Consider the following 18429-nt stretch of genomic DNA (forward strand, 5'->3'; position numbering starts at 1 on the left):
CACGCCGCCTTCTTTTTATTTCTTGCTTATTTTTATTTCCTCACGATAAGAGCGTTCATCTACACACACGAATCAGCGATTGGTTGGTAATATTACGCTATAATAGCAATATCAGTCTGTGATTGGTGGGTCACACCAATGACTGTGATCACTTGCATATTTACGCTCGTCATATCAAACTTTATGTGGTTTTATGTGACGACTTTTATCGCAGTTTATCTGCATTAGTAGTATATATGGCTAGTTAATACTACCGCTAGTTAATAGTACCACTAGTTAATAGTACCGCTAGTCAATAGTACCGCTAGTACTGTTAAAAAACTTTACTGTTATTAATGAAAGTAAAACATAACAAAGAGGGCTATTATTTTCCTTAAAGCACATAAATTACATAATTTTTTATTATATATTTCAATACATCAGAGTCTTGGCTTTCGAATGAGCTTATATTCAATACACAAAGAATAATAGAACTATAAAAAATGGGGTGTCAAAAGTACGTCCTGCAAAAAAACACTTGGTTCAGGTACTCAAAATGTGGCGTCATAATTCTCATTTGGCTTTAGGTCGTCAATCCCTTTTGCTGCCATTGAGGCTGCGTTTTTTGTGACAATTGGTGCCCGATTCTGTGACAACCCGGAGAGTGCTAATAATAAACTAAGATTCTAGATAATCAACAATGCCCGCAATCGTCCTAACGTCCGACAAATACAAACACATGTTCTGGGTTAATTAATTATGCTTCAATAAATGTACTGTCATTGATAAAGGTAATGAAATCACATCGATTAAATTATGACCTGCGGTTGCGTGGCCCTAGGACTTAATGTCAATCGCACTTTTGAGAGATCACTCAATGCTTGAAATTAATTAGCCTCATTCGTCACCCTTAACATCGCATTAAAAATAAAGAGCTAGCGCATAATATCATCAGGAAAATATAGTATGGTTCTTGGAATCTGAGGTACTTATCATAGAAATAATATGTACATGGAGAACTAATGACGCTGATTCCTTTGTCATCTTCATTCGTTCTCTGGAGTTGTCCTACCTTCGCATGCCACTAGCGTCATTATCGTCACTTTCGTAGTTAATAAATAAGCGGTAAGAGCACACAACAATGAATATGAGAATTGTGACGTCACAATTCTCGAGACTATGCCAATAAACATTTTCGCGGTAGGGCTCTAGAGAAATCCTATAAACACCAACCGATGTCTGTCTCACCATGGCAAACAATAGCTCATTCGAAAGCCAAGACTCTGATGTATTGAAATATACAATAAAAAAATTATGTAATTTATGTGCTTTAACGTTCTTTTGCAGCCTTTAGCTGTGATAGGTGCATACGGCATGTTATGGCTTGTATGTAGGGTCGACTTATATAAGAGTTTTTATAAATTCATCATTATAGAGCTGTTTTTCTAGGACCAGCTTATATACGAGGATATACAGCAATTATTTCCAGACAGCACTTTGCCTATGGTCAGCTGTAGTATTACAGTCTCAATGTCGGCATTCTTAGTTAAGGTTGTCACATTGGAGAAATTAGTTTGCTCTATTGTTGATGCATTTTAGAATGAAAGGAAAGACAACTCTAAAGTTCACAAGCCAATTAACAGCAAATATCGAAGTTTGACTGTCTATGATTTGCTGCATTCATTCCATTATAACGCACAAAATTTTGAACTGATTCTCGGCCATAAATTAAGGATGAGCTGTACTCAAATACTCAAATAAATACATACTTCTGATTTGGGTTTGCATCATTGATTTTACTTTAGGTAAGTTTAAAAATTGTCTTCAGCTTTAATCATATGACCTAGCAGTAGCAACGCGGGTCTGCCACAGACAGAAACAGATGCATGCATATTCATTTCCATCACATTCATTCATTTAGAATTTCAATCTTGAAAACTGTGTGAAACAACTTGGGCATATTTTGCAAGTCAAGATATTCTACATTTTCAAAAGCATCAAACTTGTCATAATCAAAGTGTGTTCTGCCATTTGCATAAAAAAACGAGTGTTTTGCCAATTTTTGAGACTTGAGTTTGCAATTTTTGACACATGACATTATCGCCATGAAAGGTATCCCGTGTCACACTTGAATTCATTAACATACAAGGCATGATATGTTACAGTTGAGTTCATCAGCATACAAGGCATGATATGTCACCCTTGAGTTAATCAACATATAAGACATCACATGTTACACCTGAGTTCATCAGCATACAAGGCATGATATGTTACACTTGAGTTCATCAACATACAAAATGCCACATGTCAAAATTATCTATTGAACTTCGTTTTGAAATGCCCTTCAACAAACTTTTTTAGCATTCTATTGAATTGCTGTTATTCACATTTGATGACTCACTAATCTAGCCCATGTATCTTACAAACAAAGGTCAATGAGGCTTCGTCTTCATTTCTTATTCACAAGCTACCAACTGGCTGATGCAGATGCGAAGTAAAAAGCTCACTATAAGTTGCCGTGGATGGAGCCGTATAAAACAACTTAACTGATGGTGAGTACAGGATTGGGAATAGTTTATATTACAACTATACTTAGTTATTCTTAATTAGTATTCTGCAAGTTCACAGACTATTCTCTGCTATTCAAGCAGAAAATAGCCTGTGAACTTGCAGAATGTGGTATCACTTTGGCATTTCTGTTGTCTATTGGTTTTCGTCTGAGTGTTCTGTCAAAATACCATCTGATCTATTGTACTAAAGTATACAGGATGCGTAATGTTCTGTTATGATATTAGATTAGTCTACACTGTAGGTCAAATTCTAAATCAAAAATTGAACAAAAAGAGTGTGTTATCTTTTCACAAGTTATTACAATGTTTAAAGTTTTTTAAATCATCTTTAAAAATAGTATGTAAATTATTTACAACTGATTTTCAATTGATATAGCATCATCATCAGAGAACAAGAAAATACTTCTCATGAAAAACCCACAAAATGTCTAATGATGTGTAATCTAAGCAAATGGAGAAGATGATGACATGAGAGAGTGTACATAGCATTCCTACAACATAGCATGCCTACAACATAGCATGCCTACAACATAACATGACTACAACATAGCATGCCTACAACATAGCATGCTTACAACATAGCATGCCTACAATATATCATGCCTACAACATAGCATGACTACAACATAACATGCTTACAATATAACATGCCTACAACATAGCATGCCTACAACATAGCATGCCTACTACATAGCATGCCTACAACATAGCATGCCTACAACATAGCATGCCTACAACATAGCATGCTTACAACATAGCATGCCTACAACATATCATGCCTACAACATAGCATGACTACAACATAACATGCTTACAATATAACATGCCTACAACATAGCATGCCTACAACATAGCATGCCTACTACATAGCATGCCTACAACATAGCATGCCTACAACATAGCATGCCTACAACATAACATGCTTACAATATAACATGCCTACAACATAGCATGCCTACAACATAGCATGCCTACTACATAGCATGCCTACAACATAGCATGCCTACAACATAGCATGCCTACAATATAGCATGCTTACAATATAGCATGCCTACAACATATCATGCCTACAACATAGCATGACTACAACATAACATGCTTACAATATAACATGCCTACAGCATAGCATGCCTACAACATAGCATGCCTACAACATAGCATGCCTACAACATAGCATGCCTACAACATAGCATGCCTACAACATAGCATGCCTACAGCATAGCATGCCTACAACATAGCATGCCTACAGCATAGCATGCCTACAACATAGCATGCCCACAACATAGCATGCTTACAGCATAGCATGCCTATAACATAGCATGCCTACAACGTAGCATGCCTACAACATATCATGCCTACAACATAGCATGCCTACAACATAGCATGCCTACAACATAGCATGCCTAAAACATAGCATGCCTACAGCATAGCATGCCTACAGCATAGCATGCCTACAACGGAATACTCTTTCCTAAATAGGTAGCTTTACTATAGCCTACTACTATACTAATTGTAGGATCCTGGAGCACAATATAGCTCCTAGAAATATGTCTGGGAATACTTATCATCACATATGCCACTTGCTAGCATCTCTTGTGTTTTTAATAACATGATAAAGATAAACTTCCTAATTAGCTATTGCTAGTGTTAGCTATTGCTAGTGTTAGCTATTGCTAGTGTTAGCTATTGCTAGTGTTAGCTATTGCTAGTGTTAGCTATTGCTAGTGTTAGCTATTGCTAGTGTTAGCTATTGCTAGTGTTAGCTATTGCTAGTGTTAGCTATTGCTAGTGTTAGCTATTGCTAGTGTTAGCTATTGCTAGTGTTTGCTATTGCTAGTGTTTGCTCATTTAAACAAACTAAAGAAAATTTTGCAAAGAGTGTTTTTTGCTCAGATGCTTTGTGTGATGCTTGAAAAAAACATTGAAAGTTAAAAATGAAACAGTTAATAAGCAATTTTAAATTTAGGTGGCAAAAGATTACTAGTTGGTTATAACCAAATAATTTGTTTTTATTCATGATAATTTATATAAATTGTTGGTATTGCTGTAAAAAATGTAGCAACTTGCCTTTTTCTAAAGTAAGTGTTTCAACAAACTACGTAGTTGTAAAATCTTACAGAAGTGTTTTTATAGTCAGAGCTGGTTAGATTATACAAAATGCAAAACTGGTTGCTCTCTTGCCATCGCGTGCCATTATGACAAACCTTTCAATATGCATGTATATTGTTTCGTGATATACGCATATTTATATATATACTTTTCATAAAACTGTTTAGTGTTACAAGCATATAATATATAATACTTCATTGTATTGTGTTATTCAGATTTTAGTTGAAAGTGATAAAATCACTTCAAAACATAATACACTGAGTTGAACGCTCAATATGCATGTTTTTATAGAAAGATAGCCAACGAAGCCAATGAAACCAGCATAATGACCAACATAAACAGGGATGTCAATTTAGAGGGACAGATCCAGGCACCTTTGGTAAGTCTATTTACAGTGTAGGTCGTAACACAACAAACTTAAGCACTGCCAATCTTGACACACCCATGTCGGTCAAGTTTATTGCGCATATTGGCATAGGCTAATTCCTTATTTGAAAGTGTACTTAGCCCTTTTGTACACTCTTTCTTCTGTTATTGCTTAGCCAGTTAACTAGTTACCCCTGCAACTCAAAAAATGCCATTTATACTTTGAAGCCAGGGTTCGAGGTAATTTGGGGAGCTGTTCTTCCACCAGATTCTATGCTCGAGTAAACTCGACTTCGTAGTTTCACTTTGTTTTTCCGTACTTTTGCGTTATATATGGTTACAAAATTTAGCTCAGTTGGTCATGTCTTTTTAATGTAATTCAACAGTTTCAAGCGGATCGGACAGTTTTTTCTTAAGATATCATCGCAACACCGAGGGCACTTCTAATCGACCGACAAATGAAAATGGCTGCCATCAGAACATAAGTTTGTAATTACACACTGATTAAAATTATTTGTAAAGAAAGATCACAAATACACTAAGCTTAAAAACTCTTCTCAGCGACACAAGGTTTATACTAGAATTATTTCTTTTCTATTTATAACAAACATATACACTATCAGACTCAGTATACTGCAATCATTACGCTTCTAGTGATCTCTAGAGCATTTCATCTTTGAAAGAGTGTGAAGAAAACTATTTACTATACATGTACCTGATTTCTATTTTTTCATGGAGTTCTACAAGCTCGGAGCTTTAATACAAGCTCGGAGCTTTAATATGATATTCAGTTCAAAAGGAATTATGCTACTCTAAGTACTTTCACAGTCGGTGGAAAGTTATTAGTACTGTCTAGGATCAGGCAACCTGCTTGTATATACAAGACTAGTCTTCAGAGTGTTTAGTTTTGCTGAAGAAAAAATTGTATCACCTCCACTGTTTGAAATAGAACATGCAAAAGAGAAAATACAGGGAGGTACCTGATTACAGAACATACATACAAACGCTGCCAGTTGCAGTGATGCTCAAAGGTTTGACAAGATGTTTTAATTAGGCAAGAGAATACTGCTACTGCTAACATAGATTTACTGCTGCTAACTGATTAGTTATTAGTCAGTACAGGGTGATGCCACAACTAGTAACTAGTAACCTGACAGTGAGTGCTGTGAGAAATCATCAGGTGTACCATTACAGTGCAGAGAATAAGTGTGTTAACGATAAATCTACAAAGTACACAAGGTGAATGATCAGTATACTGGTAGTGGTGCGGGTAGTGGTACGGGTAGCGGTACAGGTAGTGATATGGGTAGTACGGGTAGTGGTGAGGGTAGTGGTACAGGTAGTGATGCGGGTAGTAGTGGGGGTAGTGGTACAGGTAGTGGTGCGGGTAGTAGGGGGGGGGGTAGTGGTACGGGTAGTGGTACGGGTAATGGTACGGTAGTGGTACAGGTAGTGGTGCAGGTAGTGGTGCAGGTAGTGGTGCGGGTAGTGGTATGGGTGGTGGTATGGGTAGGGTTGCAAGTAGGGGTACAGGTTGTGGTACTGGTGGTGGTATGGGTAGTGGTACGGGTAGTGGTACGGGGAGTGGTGCGGGTAGTAGTATGGGTAGTGGTGGGGGTAGTGGTACGAGTAGTGGTGCGGGCAATGGTATGGGTAGTGGTGGGGGTAGTGGTACGGGTAGTGGTACAAGTAGTGGTGCAGGTAATGGTATGGGTAGTGCTGCGGGTAGTGGTACGGGTAGTGGTACGAGGAGTGGTGTGGGTAGTGGTGCGGGTAGTGGTGCGGGTAGTAGTGCCGGTAGTAGTGCGGGTAGTGGTATGGGTAGTGGTACGGGTAGTGGTACGGGTTGTGGTACGGGTAGTGGTACGGGTAGTTGTACGGGTAGTGGTACGGGGAGTGGTACGGGTAGTGGTATGGGTAGTGGTGGGGGTAATGGTACGAGTAGTGGTGCGGTGGGTGGCAAAGCTAAATGTCGTGGATTGGAGTTTTGTATTATGTAATTCTTCATTTAACTTAATACAGAGGGAAAGAAGGACAGACACAACTCTTCTATAGTAAAGATTATGGTAAAGATTGTCATATAGCATTGAGTAGACATATCTTTCAAAGTTTCATTTAGCATGTCATTCATAAACGTGGTGTAATTCCCTGTAAGGGGTGATAAATATAACTTACGCTCATTTGTCAATTATATTTCTACGTTTCTTATGTGTATTAGGTTTTGGTTTTCCATGCTATGAATAGAAAACTACATATTCACTTCACACAATATAATTCAGAGGAACTACTTATTTATAATGCATGTTAACCATTTTAACAAATGGGCATTATTCTACAAAAAACTATCAGTAATTTCCAGGATCTCTTTAATTTACAATCAGATATAATATAATAACATTATGCTTGGCATTGCCCAAGATTTCCTTCTTGCTCCGTCAGATAGCCTGCGACACAAAAGTAGATTATCAATGCAAATTGCTACATTGCTTCCTTGACGACAATCTATGAGGGTAGCTAATGCATGCGAAGATGCATTCTTGAGTTTCTAATCGGATAGATCTGGTCAAATTTATTTGGGCAAAGAAAATCCTAAGATTACCAATTGAACCTGGCATATTGCTTAGAGTTTGTCTAATAGAGTGTTGATGTAGTAAGATGAAAGCTACGAGTTCAAGTTCTGATATGAAGCACTCTGATTACCATGTACGATATATTGTATCTCTCTACTTACCTCAGTGTGATGGTACTACTTACCTCTACCTACCTACCTTATCTTCAGTGTGATGATTTTAAGCATGATTGCAAAATGATCAGAATTTGATAACTTATAGTACCTTAACAGTCTCATATGTCGTGAGAGGTCATTAGGTGAAATAAATATACATACAATTATTCAGCAATGCAAGTGAGTGACTGATTCACGCAGTTGTTAGAGTGTCTATGTTGAAAGTCAAGAGTTCGAATCATGCATGATGCAGTTTTTTTCTCAACTTCTACAGGGGCTTTGGGCAAACACAGCTTTTATTATAGTAAAGACTAGTGGAATGCCCGGCGTTTCACAGGTATTAAAATCAGCTTATAAACAGTGAGAGGTAATGTAGTTGCTTGCCACTTGCCATTAGTCTGACACGTTGTCAATGGCTAATTTGAGTAAGTTTACTAATAAGAGCCATGAGAGCAAGCTTAAAATTACATTGCACCGTAACGGAAAACGGTAGGGTATTTTCACCCCCATATCGACATATATCACTCAATGAATCCATCAATCTCGCGTAGCTAAAGTGGTAAAGCATTTGCCTTGGGAACGGAAGGTTTCAAAATTAAATCTTTTGCGACACGGATTGTTCATTCCGATATTTTAATAGCTATAGTTAGACAAACCGAAGTACACACAGACACACAAACTTTGAGATATATACATATATATATATAAAATTGTTTCCTCACCCCAGATACCCCGTATGGGTGGTAAATTCTGCTCTAACTCGTGTCTCCTACCAGAGACCTGGGAGTTTGAGCACTTGCCTCAAGATCTTAGCTGTTCCCAATAGCGCACTTTTCTGCAACTCACCTGAGTTGATTGTTGTTGGTATTTGGGCAAGCCACATTTTATGCGCCGGTGTTATTGCGCCCAGTGCCCCAATGACTACTGGGATTACAGTTGTTCTTACATTCCAGCATTTTTCAATTTCTTCTCCAAGAGGGAGATATTTCTCTACCTTTTCTTTTTCTTTGCTGGCTATATTGTAGTCATTGGGTACTGCTATATCTATTATAGTAGCCCTCTTGTTTTCCTTGTCTACCACCACTATATCTGGTTGGTTTGCTAGGACATGCTTGTCAGTTTGGATGTAGAAGTCCCAGAGGATCTTAGCGAGGTCATTTTCATTCACCTTACCAGGAGCTTCCCACCAGTGTTGTGGTTTATTAAGGCCATACTCATCACATAGACTTCTATACACAATACCTGCGACATGATTATGCCGCTCAGTGTATGCGTTCCCTGCTAGCTGCCTGCATCCACTGATGATGTGTTGGATGGTCTCAGATGTGTTGGATGGTATATATATATACATATATATATATATATATATATATATATATAGATTTAGATTATTAGTTGATTTATTTCAACATTGATATATTTCTTGGTACCTCTTGTGGAGTTCACAGTATAGTTGTCAAGTCGCTTTCTCTCATGATCTTAGGGCAGATTAAACAAAGATGCTCATACAGCTCCTGCGGCAATAAAATTTACCATCTATGTAATGTAAAGGTAAGGATTTATTTAACCTTTAAAAACTTTGTTGCATAGGTCGACTCAAGATGAGTGCTAAGAACTAGCAGCGAGGAGAAAACTCCGAAATGCTATTATATGTGTATTTTTATGCAGGATCTTCTGATATTTGATATGGTCAGTAAGGGCGCACTCTTAGAGGATGATACGGAGTGTGCTGTATCTTTCTCTGCCTTATAACTGCCATATACATTGAATAGCTGCTATATCACCCTTTATTTAGTGCTTGTTTAGACAAAGAGGGTAGGAGTTAATAATAGTTTATCACACTACACAGTGTGAGCCATCTAACTAGCAGTTATCCCCTCCTGTCACTATACAAGGTGAGCCATCTAACTAGCAGTTATCTATTCCTGTCACTATACAGGGTGAGCCATCTAACTAGCAGTTATCTCCTCTTGTCACTATACAGTGTGCGTCATATAGATAGCAGTTATCCTTTGACCTTCACTTAACAGGTGAACCTCGGGTGACACTGGGCCAGTCTGAAAATGGAAAGGTGCTTTGGTTTCACTACACCTAAGGAACATGCATATGAGGCTTGAATTTTGACTTTATACTTTTTACAATCCTAATAGTATTACAGCTGTTTATGGGCTGAAATGAGGATAATAAGTAAAAAAACTTTTGTTGGCATTGGGCAGGCATGTGCCTCTTGATACTTCTCTAAAAACGGTAGCCTACAATTTGTGTAAATAGTTAATGTACAAGTATATGGTTATAATAACCAATTGTTTGTCATATAATAGATGTGGTCAGTGAATGTTTAAAATTCTGGTGTTGATTTCATCCCACATTTTTTCTGGTACAGTCATAATTACTGTGTAAATCTAAAATCATTGAAAAAGAACAACTCCAAGTTTGTGAGTGCTTGCAGACTCAATGAGCGAAACTGAGTTTGTAGTTTTTCTACACTCACTCTGGTTAGACAGTAGATTGTTTCAATCTAAGGTGCTTTCTAGTAGCAGCAAGCACCTATCTGCAGAAAGCACCAGAAAGATGCTTTCTGGTAACTCCCTGTTGGGAGCAGAAAACATTAGATAGTACAGGTTGGCATATGCTGCCATGTTTCTAATGCTTGGAAGTAGCTGCACTATTTTTACAATTTATTAAAACCATCATAAATTCTGAAGTGTACAAACAGCCTTGACACCAGAAGGTGGAAAGCATGCTAACTTTTTGTCGCATATGTCGCTTAGCTTTCCTAAGTCAAGATAGTAGCTGATGTGTGTTAAAGGCATTCTAGAGAAATGTTTCTCTAGTTCTAAATGTGAAAGCGGTTTATGTTAGTTGCTATAAATTTTTTTAAACAATTTTAGGATGACCATGATTCAGAACGAGCACAAATCACCATACCGGTTCAATCACTGACTATTACTTGCTTTTCTGTTTACTTTCAGTTGGGTGAGATTGACATGAAGAGTTTTAAACAAAAGTACCAGAAACATGGAGCATTTGACTTGAATGTTCAGGTTGAATACTTGGAGAAACTTGCTGACAAATACCTCAAAGATTTTGAAAGCACCCAGAGCTGGCTTGATGCTATCAAGGTAGCAAATAGGCTCTAATATCTTTTGCAATATTTGACTTTACATATTGTTTTTTGTACTATTCTAAAAACTATTGCATTTTTAGAGCCATGGTTTATATAACTCGGTGGGATTCAGAAAGCCAACAGAAACAAAGTGGGCAGAAAAAGCATTTCTTGTGCAGCAACAATACTTGGGTGAGATGGGTAAAGATGATTTTGAGAGATCACAGAGCAGGAACGCCGACCTTTGTCATGAGTTGGAAAATCTAAGACGCAAAATACGACCACAATTGAATCAAGTGGAAAAAGTGGTTGACGAGTTTTTACTCAAGTTCGATGACCAGAATCCTGCCCCTCTAATTGATCGATTTAGTAACAGAATGAAAGAAGTTTCACTTATGTGCACAGAAGGAATGGCTTCTGTGGCCCACAAATTGTTTCAACACAGCCTTGATTCGCTGACACAAGCTCCTCCTTGTGGTTTTGCTGTCATAGCTCTAGGTTCTTTGGCAAGAGGAGAAGCAACTCCTTATTCCGATCTTGAGTATATGTTCCTCATCGAAAAGCGATCGGAACCTATTGAGAGGTATTTTGAAAAGTTGGCAGTCACTAGCTACTTTTTGTTAGGCAACCTGAGAGAGACTAGGATTGATGAGATGGCCATCAAAGAACTTGACTGGTTTAAAGATAAACAGAAGTGTGGTTTCAGGAAAGACAGTATGGCTAAAAGAGGTGGCAACATTCCGACCGGAAACGAGTTTCAAAAATCAAACCGGTTCATTCTAACACCGGATGAACTCATCAAAGAGTCTATTACTGTTTGGGAGAATCCAGATGAGAAAGAAGCCATGGGAGGTGACCTAACGACATTACTCCAGTACACTTCTCTTCTTTTTCAGTACGGAGATGTAAACCTTCTGCAGCAGTTTAAAGTTGAGAGAGACAAGCTGCTCAGAAACCAGACTGAACGTCGAAAAACGGCAAACTTAAAAATGTTTCAAGCAGATGCTAGCAAATATAACTTCAGACCAGAAATCAATCCTTCAGAAAATGCCTATCTCGTAAACAGCAAACGAGAGCTCTATAGGTATCCTTCCATTCTTCTGTTTGACATTTGCATTCTGAGTGGTGTATCTGGCCCTAGTTCATGGGAATCTCTAAATTACCTCCTTGAGAACCAGCAGATCTCTGAAAGTATCTACCAATCAATCACTTTCCTTTTAGCCTCTTCGTCATATGTGCGTCTTTCAGCATATCTTCACCATGATTCTCAAGATGATCGCGTGACAATCTTATCCGAATCATCAACATCTTTTGAAAAAACAGCGCAGACAGGAGAGGCCGGAAAAAGGTGGTACCTCTCTATGCCACTCTTCCTTGAGATTTGCATGTACAGTATTCCTTTGAAGGAACACTTGAGCAACTCTTCCAAGGAGAGCGTCTCAGAGCTGGTGAGGAAAACTGTGGCTTCACCAACTTGGCTTATGAAATTTCAGGCTCTTCACTGTTGCTACCGCTGGAGAGATGCTTGGAGGCTTTTTCAGTGTCATTTCGACAAAACAGTGTTGTCCGAAAGCACACAAACGATCATTCAGATGTTTATGGAAGACATTCACGGAAACCTCAATAACGTTTCATTCAACATCGGTGGTTTAGGTTACATACTAGCCCAGCAAAGACTGTACCAGCCAGCACTCGACCTGCATGTAACCTTTTTACAGATTCTCAAAAGCACTACCAACCTAGAAGAAGAAACAATCAAAAACTTGATTGCTAACTCCTACAATGAATTGGGCTTGTTAAAAATATACCTTGATGAACATGCATCAGCAGTGGAAAAATGTCAACAATCTATAGCGCTCCAAAAGCGCAGCACTAAGCCCAAGTTAGAGCAAATGGCTAGGAGTTACTGTTTGCTTGGCAGGTGTGAGATGTACATGAAAAAGTACAAGCAGGCAGAACGTCCTCTCCTTCAGTCTTTACAGATTTTTAGTTCCTCATGGGTGCAAGAGCCAGAGTACAATTACTATGGTGAGGTCATAGAACAAAGTCATGCCTTACAGACCACTCTTCCCGATGACCCTCATCCAGACTCATTACTCGACAACCTTACAGCGTCTTCTGTCAGTATAGCCGATGTATTGTGGCACTTGGGATGCATTTACTTTTCTTTAAAGTGGTATGAACGAGCACGAAACTACCTTCAAAAGGCAACTCAAATGTTAGAAATGGAGTATGGATATCAAGCAAATCACAAAGATTTAGCAGCATCCTACTATTGCCTTAGTGCGTCTTATTTAAAGCTCGATAACATACCCGATGCAGATGTATACTTTCGAAAAAGTGTGCGTGTAATCACGCAGATATTCGGTATTACTCCGGAAGAAGCGACTGAGCTTAGTAGATGCGAAGAAAACTCTTGGACCAGTGAAGAGAATGCGAGTCGATACTACAAAACTGCAGTGCATCTGGTGGACAGTCTTCCAGGCTACAGGGAGTCACATCCTGAAAGTGCTGGCCTCTACCTGTTTGCAGGCACTCATATGCCTTATGTGAATCAGCATCGATTAGCAGATGATGTGTTGCAAAGAGCCATCAATGTGTATGAAAAAGCCAAAAGTCCTAGCCTGTACTCAGATGACATCGCAAAAGCAATGGCAGCAAAAGGCATCAATTTTTGGAAGAGTGGTGATGTGAAGAAAGCTACTGAAACCTTTCACAAAGCTCTACATGTGCTGTCTAGCGTTGATCGGCAGTCAGCATGGCTTGAAACAGCTGAAATATTACAAAACTTGGGCCTAATGTATCGGGAACTGAAAGAAAATGATGCAGCAGCAAACTACCTCACACAGTCACTCAGGACATATGAGCAGAACTGCGAAGATCAACATCATCCAAAGATAGCAGAGGTTGAACAACAACTTCAACAAGTTATCTGTACCTAGTAATTGATGTCAAGGACAGAACTATGAAACTGTGTGTTAACTTGAACAAGTTATCTGTATATACTGTACTATTTGCTGTCAAGGACAGAACTGTAAGATTGCTTGTTAACTTCTCAAGTTATTTATATATAGTATTTGCTGTCAAGGACAGAATTGTAAAACTGCTTGTTAACTTCAACAGGTTATTTGTATATAGTAACAAATGCCAAGGACGGAATCCTAAAACTTCTGGTTCACTCTGTTTGCCTTCAAGTTAGCTTATTTCACAAATGCTTAGAATACACTCCTTTTGGTTCACCTTATTGACTTATCACCCACTCACCACGGTTGATACATTCCTTTTGGATCACCTTATTGACTTATCACCCACTCACCACAGTTGATACACTCCTGTTGGTTCACCTTATTGACTTATCACCCACTCACCACAGTTGATACACTCCTGTTAGTTAACCTTATTGACTTATCACCCACTCACCACAGTTGATTCACTCATGCTGGATCACCTTTTTGGCTTATCACCCACTCATCACAGTTTATACACTCCTGTTAGTTAACCTTATTGACTTATCACCTACTCACCACAGTTGATACATTCCTGCTGGCTCATCTTTTTCTATGCTCCACAAAATCAGTACACTTTACAGACTTCCTGTTATATCAGTTGTTTTTGTCAAAAACAAGTCCTTCTAAAAGCCTTTGTCTTCACATTCTTTTTGCTTGCAATTTCTCATTGACTACCTGTTCTTATCTCTTCATCACTGATCCATTCTGATGATGAGCCATACACAACTTGGTAGATTTGTCAGTACTGACTTTGCACCCTTTTCATTATTTTTGCGTTTTCATTTGCTGACTTCTTAGTTTTTTCCTGTGTAGCCAATTATCCAGCAGCCTCTCTCATTCAACAGCTATTTATATCTCCCTTCATTATTTTCTCTCCAATTTGTTTTTGCCTAAATAGCAATGCCACATTATGGATAGGCCCGAAAATCTGCCTTACATCATAGCAAATGTACCATAGTCTCTGACTAAAGGGCACCCAATATATCCAAAGAGTTGGTCACCGTTTTAGCTATTTTTAGACTAGATATGTGGTAATCATGACTATAGTGACAACTCAAGTCATTCCATGTTTATTTCATTGGCCAAAACCATCAAGGAATTGCTTTATCTGACCATCTACTCATTGTGTTGAAGCAGTCAAACACATTACCAAAAACTAACAAAGCGTAACAAATATTTTATTATCTGATGAAAAAAATGATTAGAGAATAGTCTGGTATTTCAGTACTGTTTCAATGGCATGATTCATTGAAACATGTTGTACAGTTGTAGCAGCTGATACACTCATCAATAATAGCTTGTTGTCCTATAACTACAAACTACAGCAGTTTGTCACAGGTTGGCAGGTTGTCACAAACAAAATATTGCATGTCTTGTTTTTTCTTCTCATATTCTCATATGAAAATACATTGTAAATACAGACTCCTAATGAGTATGTTCAACCAGCAAATGCTTTACATCTCTAATTTGAACAACTTTCATATGTTCCGCCTACATTTCTAGAAACTCCTGTCTTTCATACACGTCCCTCTCTCTTATTTCATAGAGTTCTTCATTTTGAGAAGGCTCTGGTCTCTTACAGTTTTCTCTGCACCATCTGACAAGACAGTATGGCCATACAACGGTAGATGCTGAAATCATGACTGAAGCTATATAGAAAAAGACGATTCTCCAACTTCCACTCGTATCATATATAGCACCTGCAATCAATGTCATAATATGCAATAGCCATACTAATAACGCAACACTTCACCAATGAATTACAATAACATCATACATATAGCACCTGCGATTGTTGTCATATGTAATAATGGCGCTATTAATATAGCACTGCATCACACTTGTCATAAGCTTTCACATAAAAACATTACATAAAGCCCCCAAAATAGTGGCTAAATGAAAAGATTTTGATCTAGCTCCAACACTATTCTGCAAACCATCATTAACAGTGTTGAAAGATTGGAACAAGGTCAAGTTAAATTATACTATTTTCATCAATAGCAGCCATTGTATTCATTATATACGTAATAAAGTCTTGTTCAGGAAGTTTAACAATTTTTGATTTCGTATGAAAACTACTACACAAGTAATAATATGTTCCAATATAAAAACATTTGTATTTTAATCAGAAAGATCTTATTAGTCCAGTTTAATACAGTTTAAATGCTTCTATTTACAGCTTTGAAGGAAGACAACTCCCACAAAACATCTCACCTGTTACAAAGGAGGAGAAGACGTATCCAAAGCTCTGTAGAAAGATTTGAATAGACATGCCACTGGTAATATACTGAGCTCCTAGCAGTTCGTTGATCACCACTGGAATGATACTCATCACAGACGTCCCCAAAAGGGACATTCCAATTAGAACTAAAGCTATACCTACAAGCAGTGATTAAGCCATATTTGCTAGTAGTGAGTACTAGCAAATAGCAAGTAGCAGAAGAGAGCTAACTTGGAGTCAATATGTCTGTGTTAGCTAGTAGTAGCTATTACCACATGCAGGTCCTCCACCTAATACCCTACAGAGGGTGATGTTTAATTATTTCTGAGTGCAATCAACTTTATATAAGTTCTCGGAACAGGAATTATTTTGTGCTCTCTACCAAGAAGCTTTATCAATCATATAAAAGGCTTACTGGATCATTTTTTTACTGTGTTCAATAATGCTTGAGATTTTTTTAAACCTATTATTTTGGAGCACATGTGAAAAACAGCTATAGTTTAGTAGGGGTATTAGTGGAGACTGATGCACATTCATAAATTTGGAGTTATCCTCTATACGCCACTTTTTAATAAACCAGCGACACTGGGATCAATTTATCATTTAGAGGGTGGTCCATAAATAAGTTCAATAAAACCTTGTCCAACATTCACTGAAAATATCTGTTATACAACAAGTGCAGTGTTTGATTATCATAGTCTACAAAGATTAACAATTTACAAAGATTTCGGGTCATGATTGCCAATGGTACATCAACAAGCATATGTTTACCCTCTACCAATAAGGCCTCTATGGCTAAGTCTTCGTGTACAATCACAAAACACTACTGTAATTTTTTGATAGTTGTAAAGGCTGCACACGTTGTGAAGCTACACAATTGGAATTCAAACACTATACACAGAGGGAACCTGACAGTTCTGAAATCAAAAACAGTTTGAGTCTACATTAGTAACAGTTGTAACATAAACATACACTATTTGAGACATAGATGACCACAGTTATTGTGTCTCATTTTGGCTATAAAACCTCAGCTATAAAGGGGAGCATCATTTACATGCGCACAGTATATTTATTACAAGATTACAATGTATCGGTTTTGTAAAATTATATTCTTTCAACATGAGGCTAGTTGGGCTTTCCAACTAAAAGGCCAAGTTTGTGGCCTCGAAATATGATTGGTTTAATCTACTCTACTATGAAATCATCATGGTCTTTGCTGTCTAACACCTCATACATCGCTGTAAAAATGACATTCAAAAACTTCTCTTAGCATCTGCTCCTTTAATCAGTGTAAAAATAGGAAAACGGAGGTGGACAACTCACCAGCAAGTCCAGAGATGAAGGCACAAATAAGGCACATGAGTCCAGATATAAGCATTGCTAAGGCGTATTGTGTAGTGATGGTTACGAGCTTTTTATCCGCAAGGAAGCCATTTGCAATGCGGGACGGTATCTCTCCAACCCCAGCAATCATCATAGCCACAGCTACAGTCTCCTTAGACAAACCTGATAATGGTGTTTGACTAGTATTTGACCAATGTTGTTAGTATATAGACAGGAAACTACCAACACATATTACCTTTCATATAGATTTAAAAGAGTCTCTGTAAATAGGTGAAAGCAGGTTAGAGCAGGTGAGAGTAAGTTAGAGCAGGTGAGATCGGGTGGGAGCAAGTTAAAGCAGGTGAAAGCAAGTGAGGGCTAGTGAGTAAAGGAGAGAGCAGGTGAGCCCAGGTGAGGGCCGGTGAGGGTAGATGAGAGCAGGTAATTGCAGGTGAGGGCCGGTGAAGGTAGGTGAGAGCAGGTGAATGCAGATGAGGTTCGGTGAGGGTAGGTGATCGCAGGTGAGAACCAATGAGGGTAGGTGATAGCCAGTTAGTGCAGGTGAGCACAGGTGAGGGGCGGTGAGGGTAGGTGACAGCAGGTGACAGCAGGTGAGCGCAGGTGAGGGCAGATGAGCGCAGGTGAGGGGCGGTGAGGGTAGGTGACAGCAGGTGAGGGCAGGTGAGGGCAGGTGAGCTTAGGTGAGCGCAGGTGAGAGCAGGTGAGCCCAGGTGAGAGTCAGTAAGCGCTCCATTAAACTAAACTGCTAAGTTAAACTAGAGCTATGAGACATTTTATATTGAGCCTTTTATATGCCTTTCATTTCACTTGATAACATCACGTGTCAAAACAATAACCCAATCGAGTTGAATACGTCATCAAAATATGGGATTCCAACCTACAGCGCTTTTTAACCGTTCGTTTTTGAGCTTTTAAGAGCTTGTAATCACATTTCCACATATTTTGAACCTACAACACAGCAGATTAAGACATGGTGAACCGTTTGATACCAAATAACCGTA

The 18429-nt window shown here is 38.4% G+C and overlaps 1 protein-coding gene and 1 pseudogene across 1 annotated transcript in view; one reads left to right on the forward strand and one right to left on the reverse strand.

The window, feature by feature from the left end:
- The first annotated feature begins 6517 nt into the window (after nucleotides 1-6517).
- LOC137407909 (putative per-hexamer repeat protein 5) lies at nucleotides 6518-9873 on the forward strand (annotated as a pseudogene).
- Nucleotides 9874-15025: 5152 nt separating this feature from the next.
- LOC137408600 (monocarboxylate transporter 12-B-like) overlaps nucleotides 15026-18429 on the reverse strand; it is a 14660-nt gene continuing 11256 nt past the window's right edge. The window contains exons 5-7 of the mRNA XM_068095181.1: nucleotides 17408-17590; nucleotides 16078-16242; nucleotides 15026-15563 (exon numbers count right to left, since the gene is read on the reverse strand). Coding sequence (XP_067951282.1) covers nucleotides 15355-15563; nucleotides 16078-16242; nucleotides 17408-17590 — 557 coding nt within the window. The 3' untranslated portion in view covers nucleotides 15026-15354. The remainder of the gene's footprint in view (nucleotides 15564-16077; nucleotides 16243-17407; nucleotides 17591-18429) is intronic.

Source organism: Watersipora subatra, chromosome 11 (assembly GCF_963576615.1).
Source record: "Watersipora subatra chromosome 11, tzWatSuba1.1, whole genome shotgun sequence".
Lineage (NCBI taxonomy): Eukaryota > Metazoa > Bryozoa > Gymnolaemata > Cheilostomatida > Watersiporidae > Watersipora > Watersipora subatra.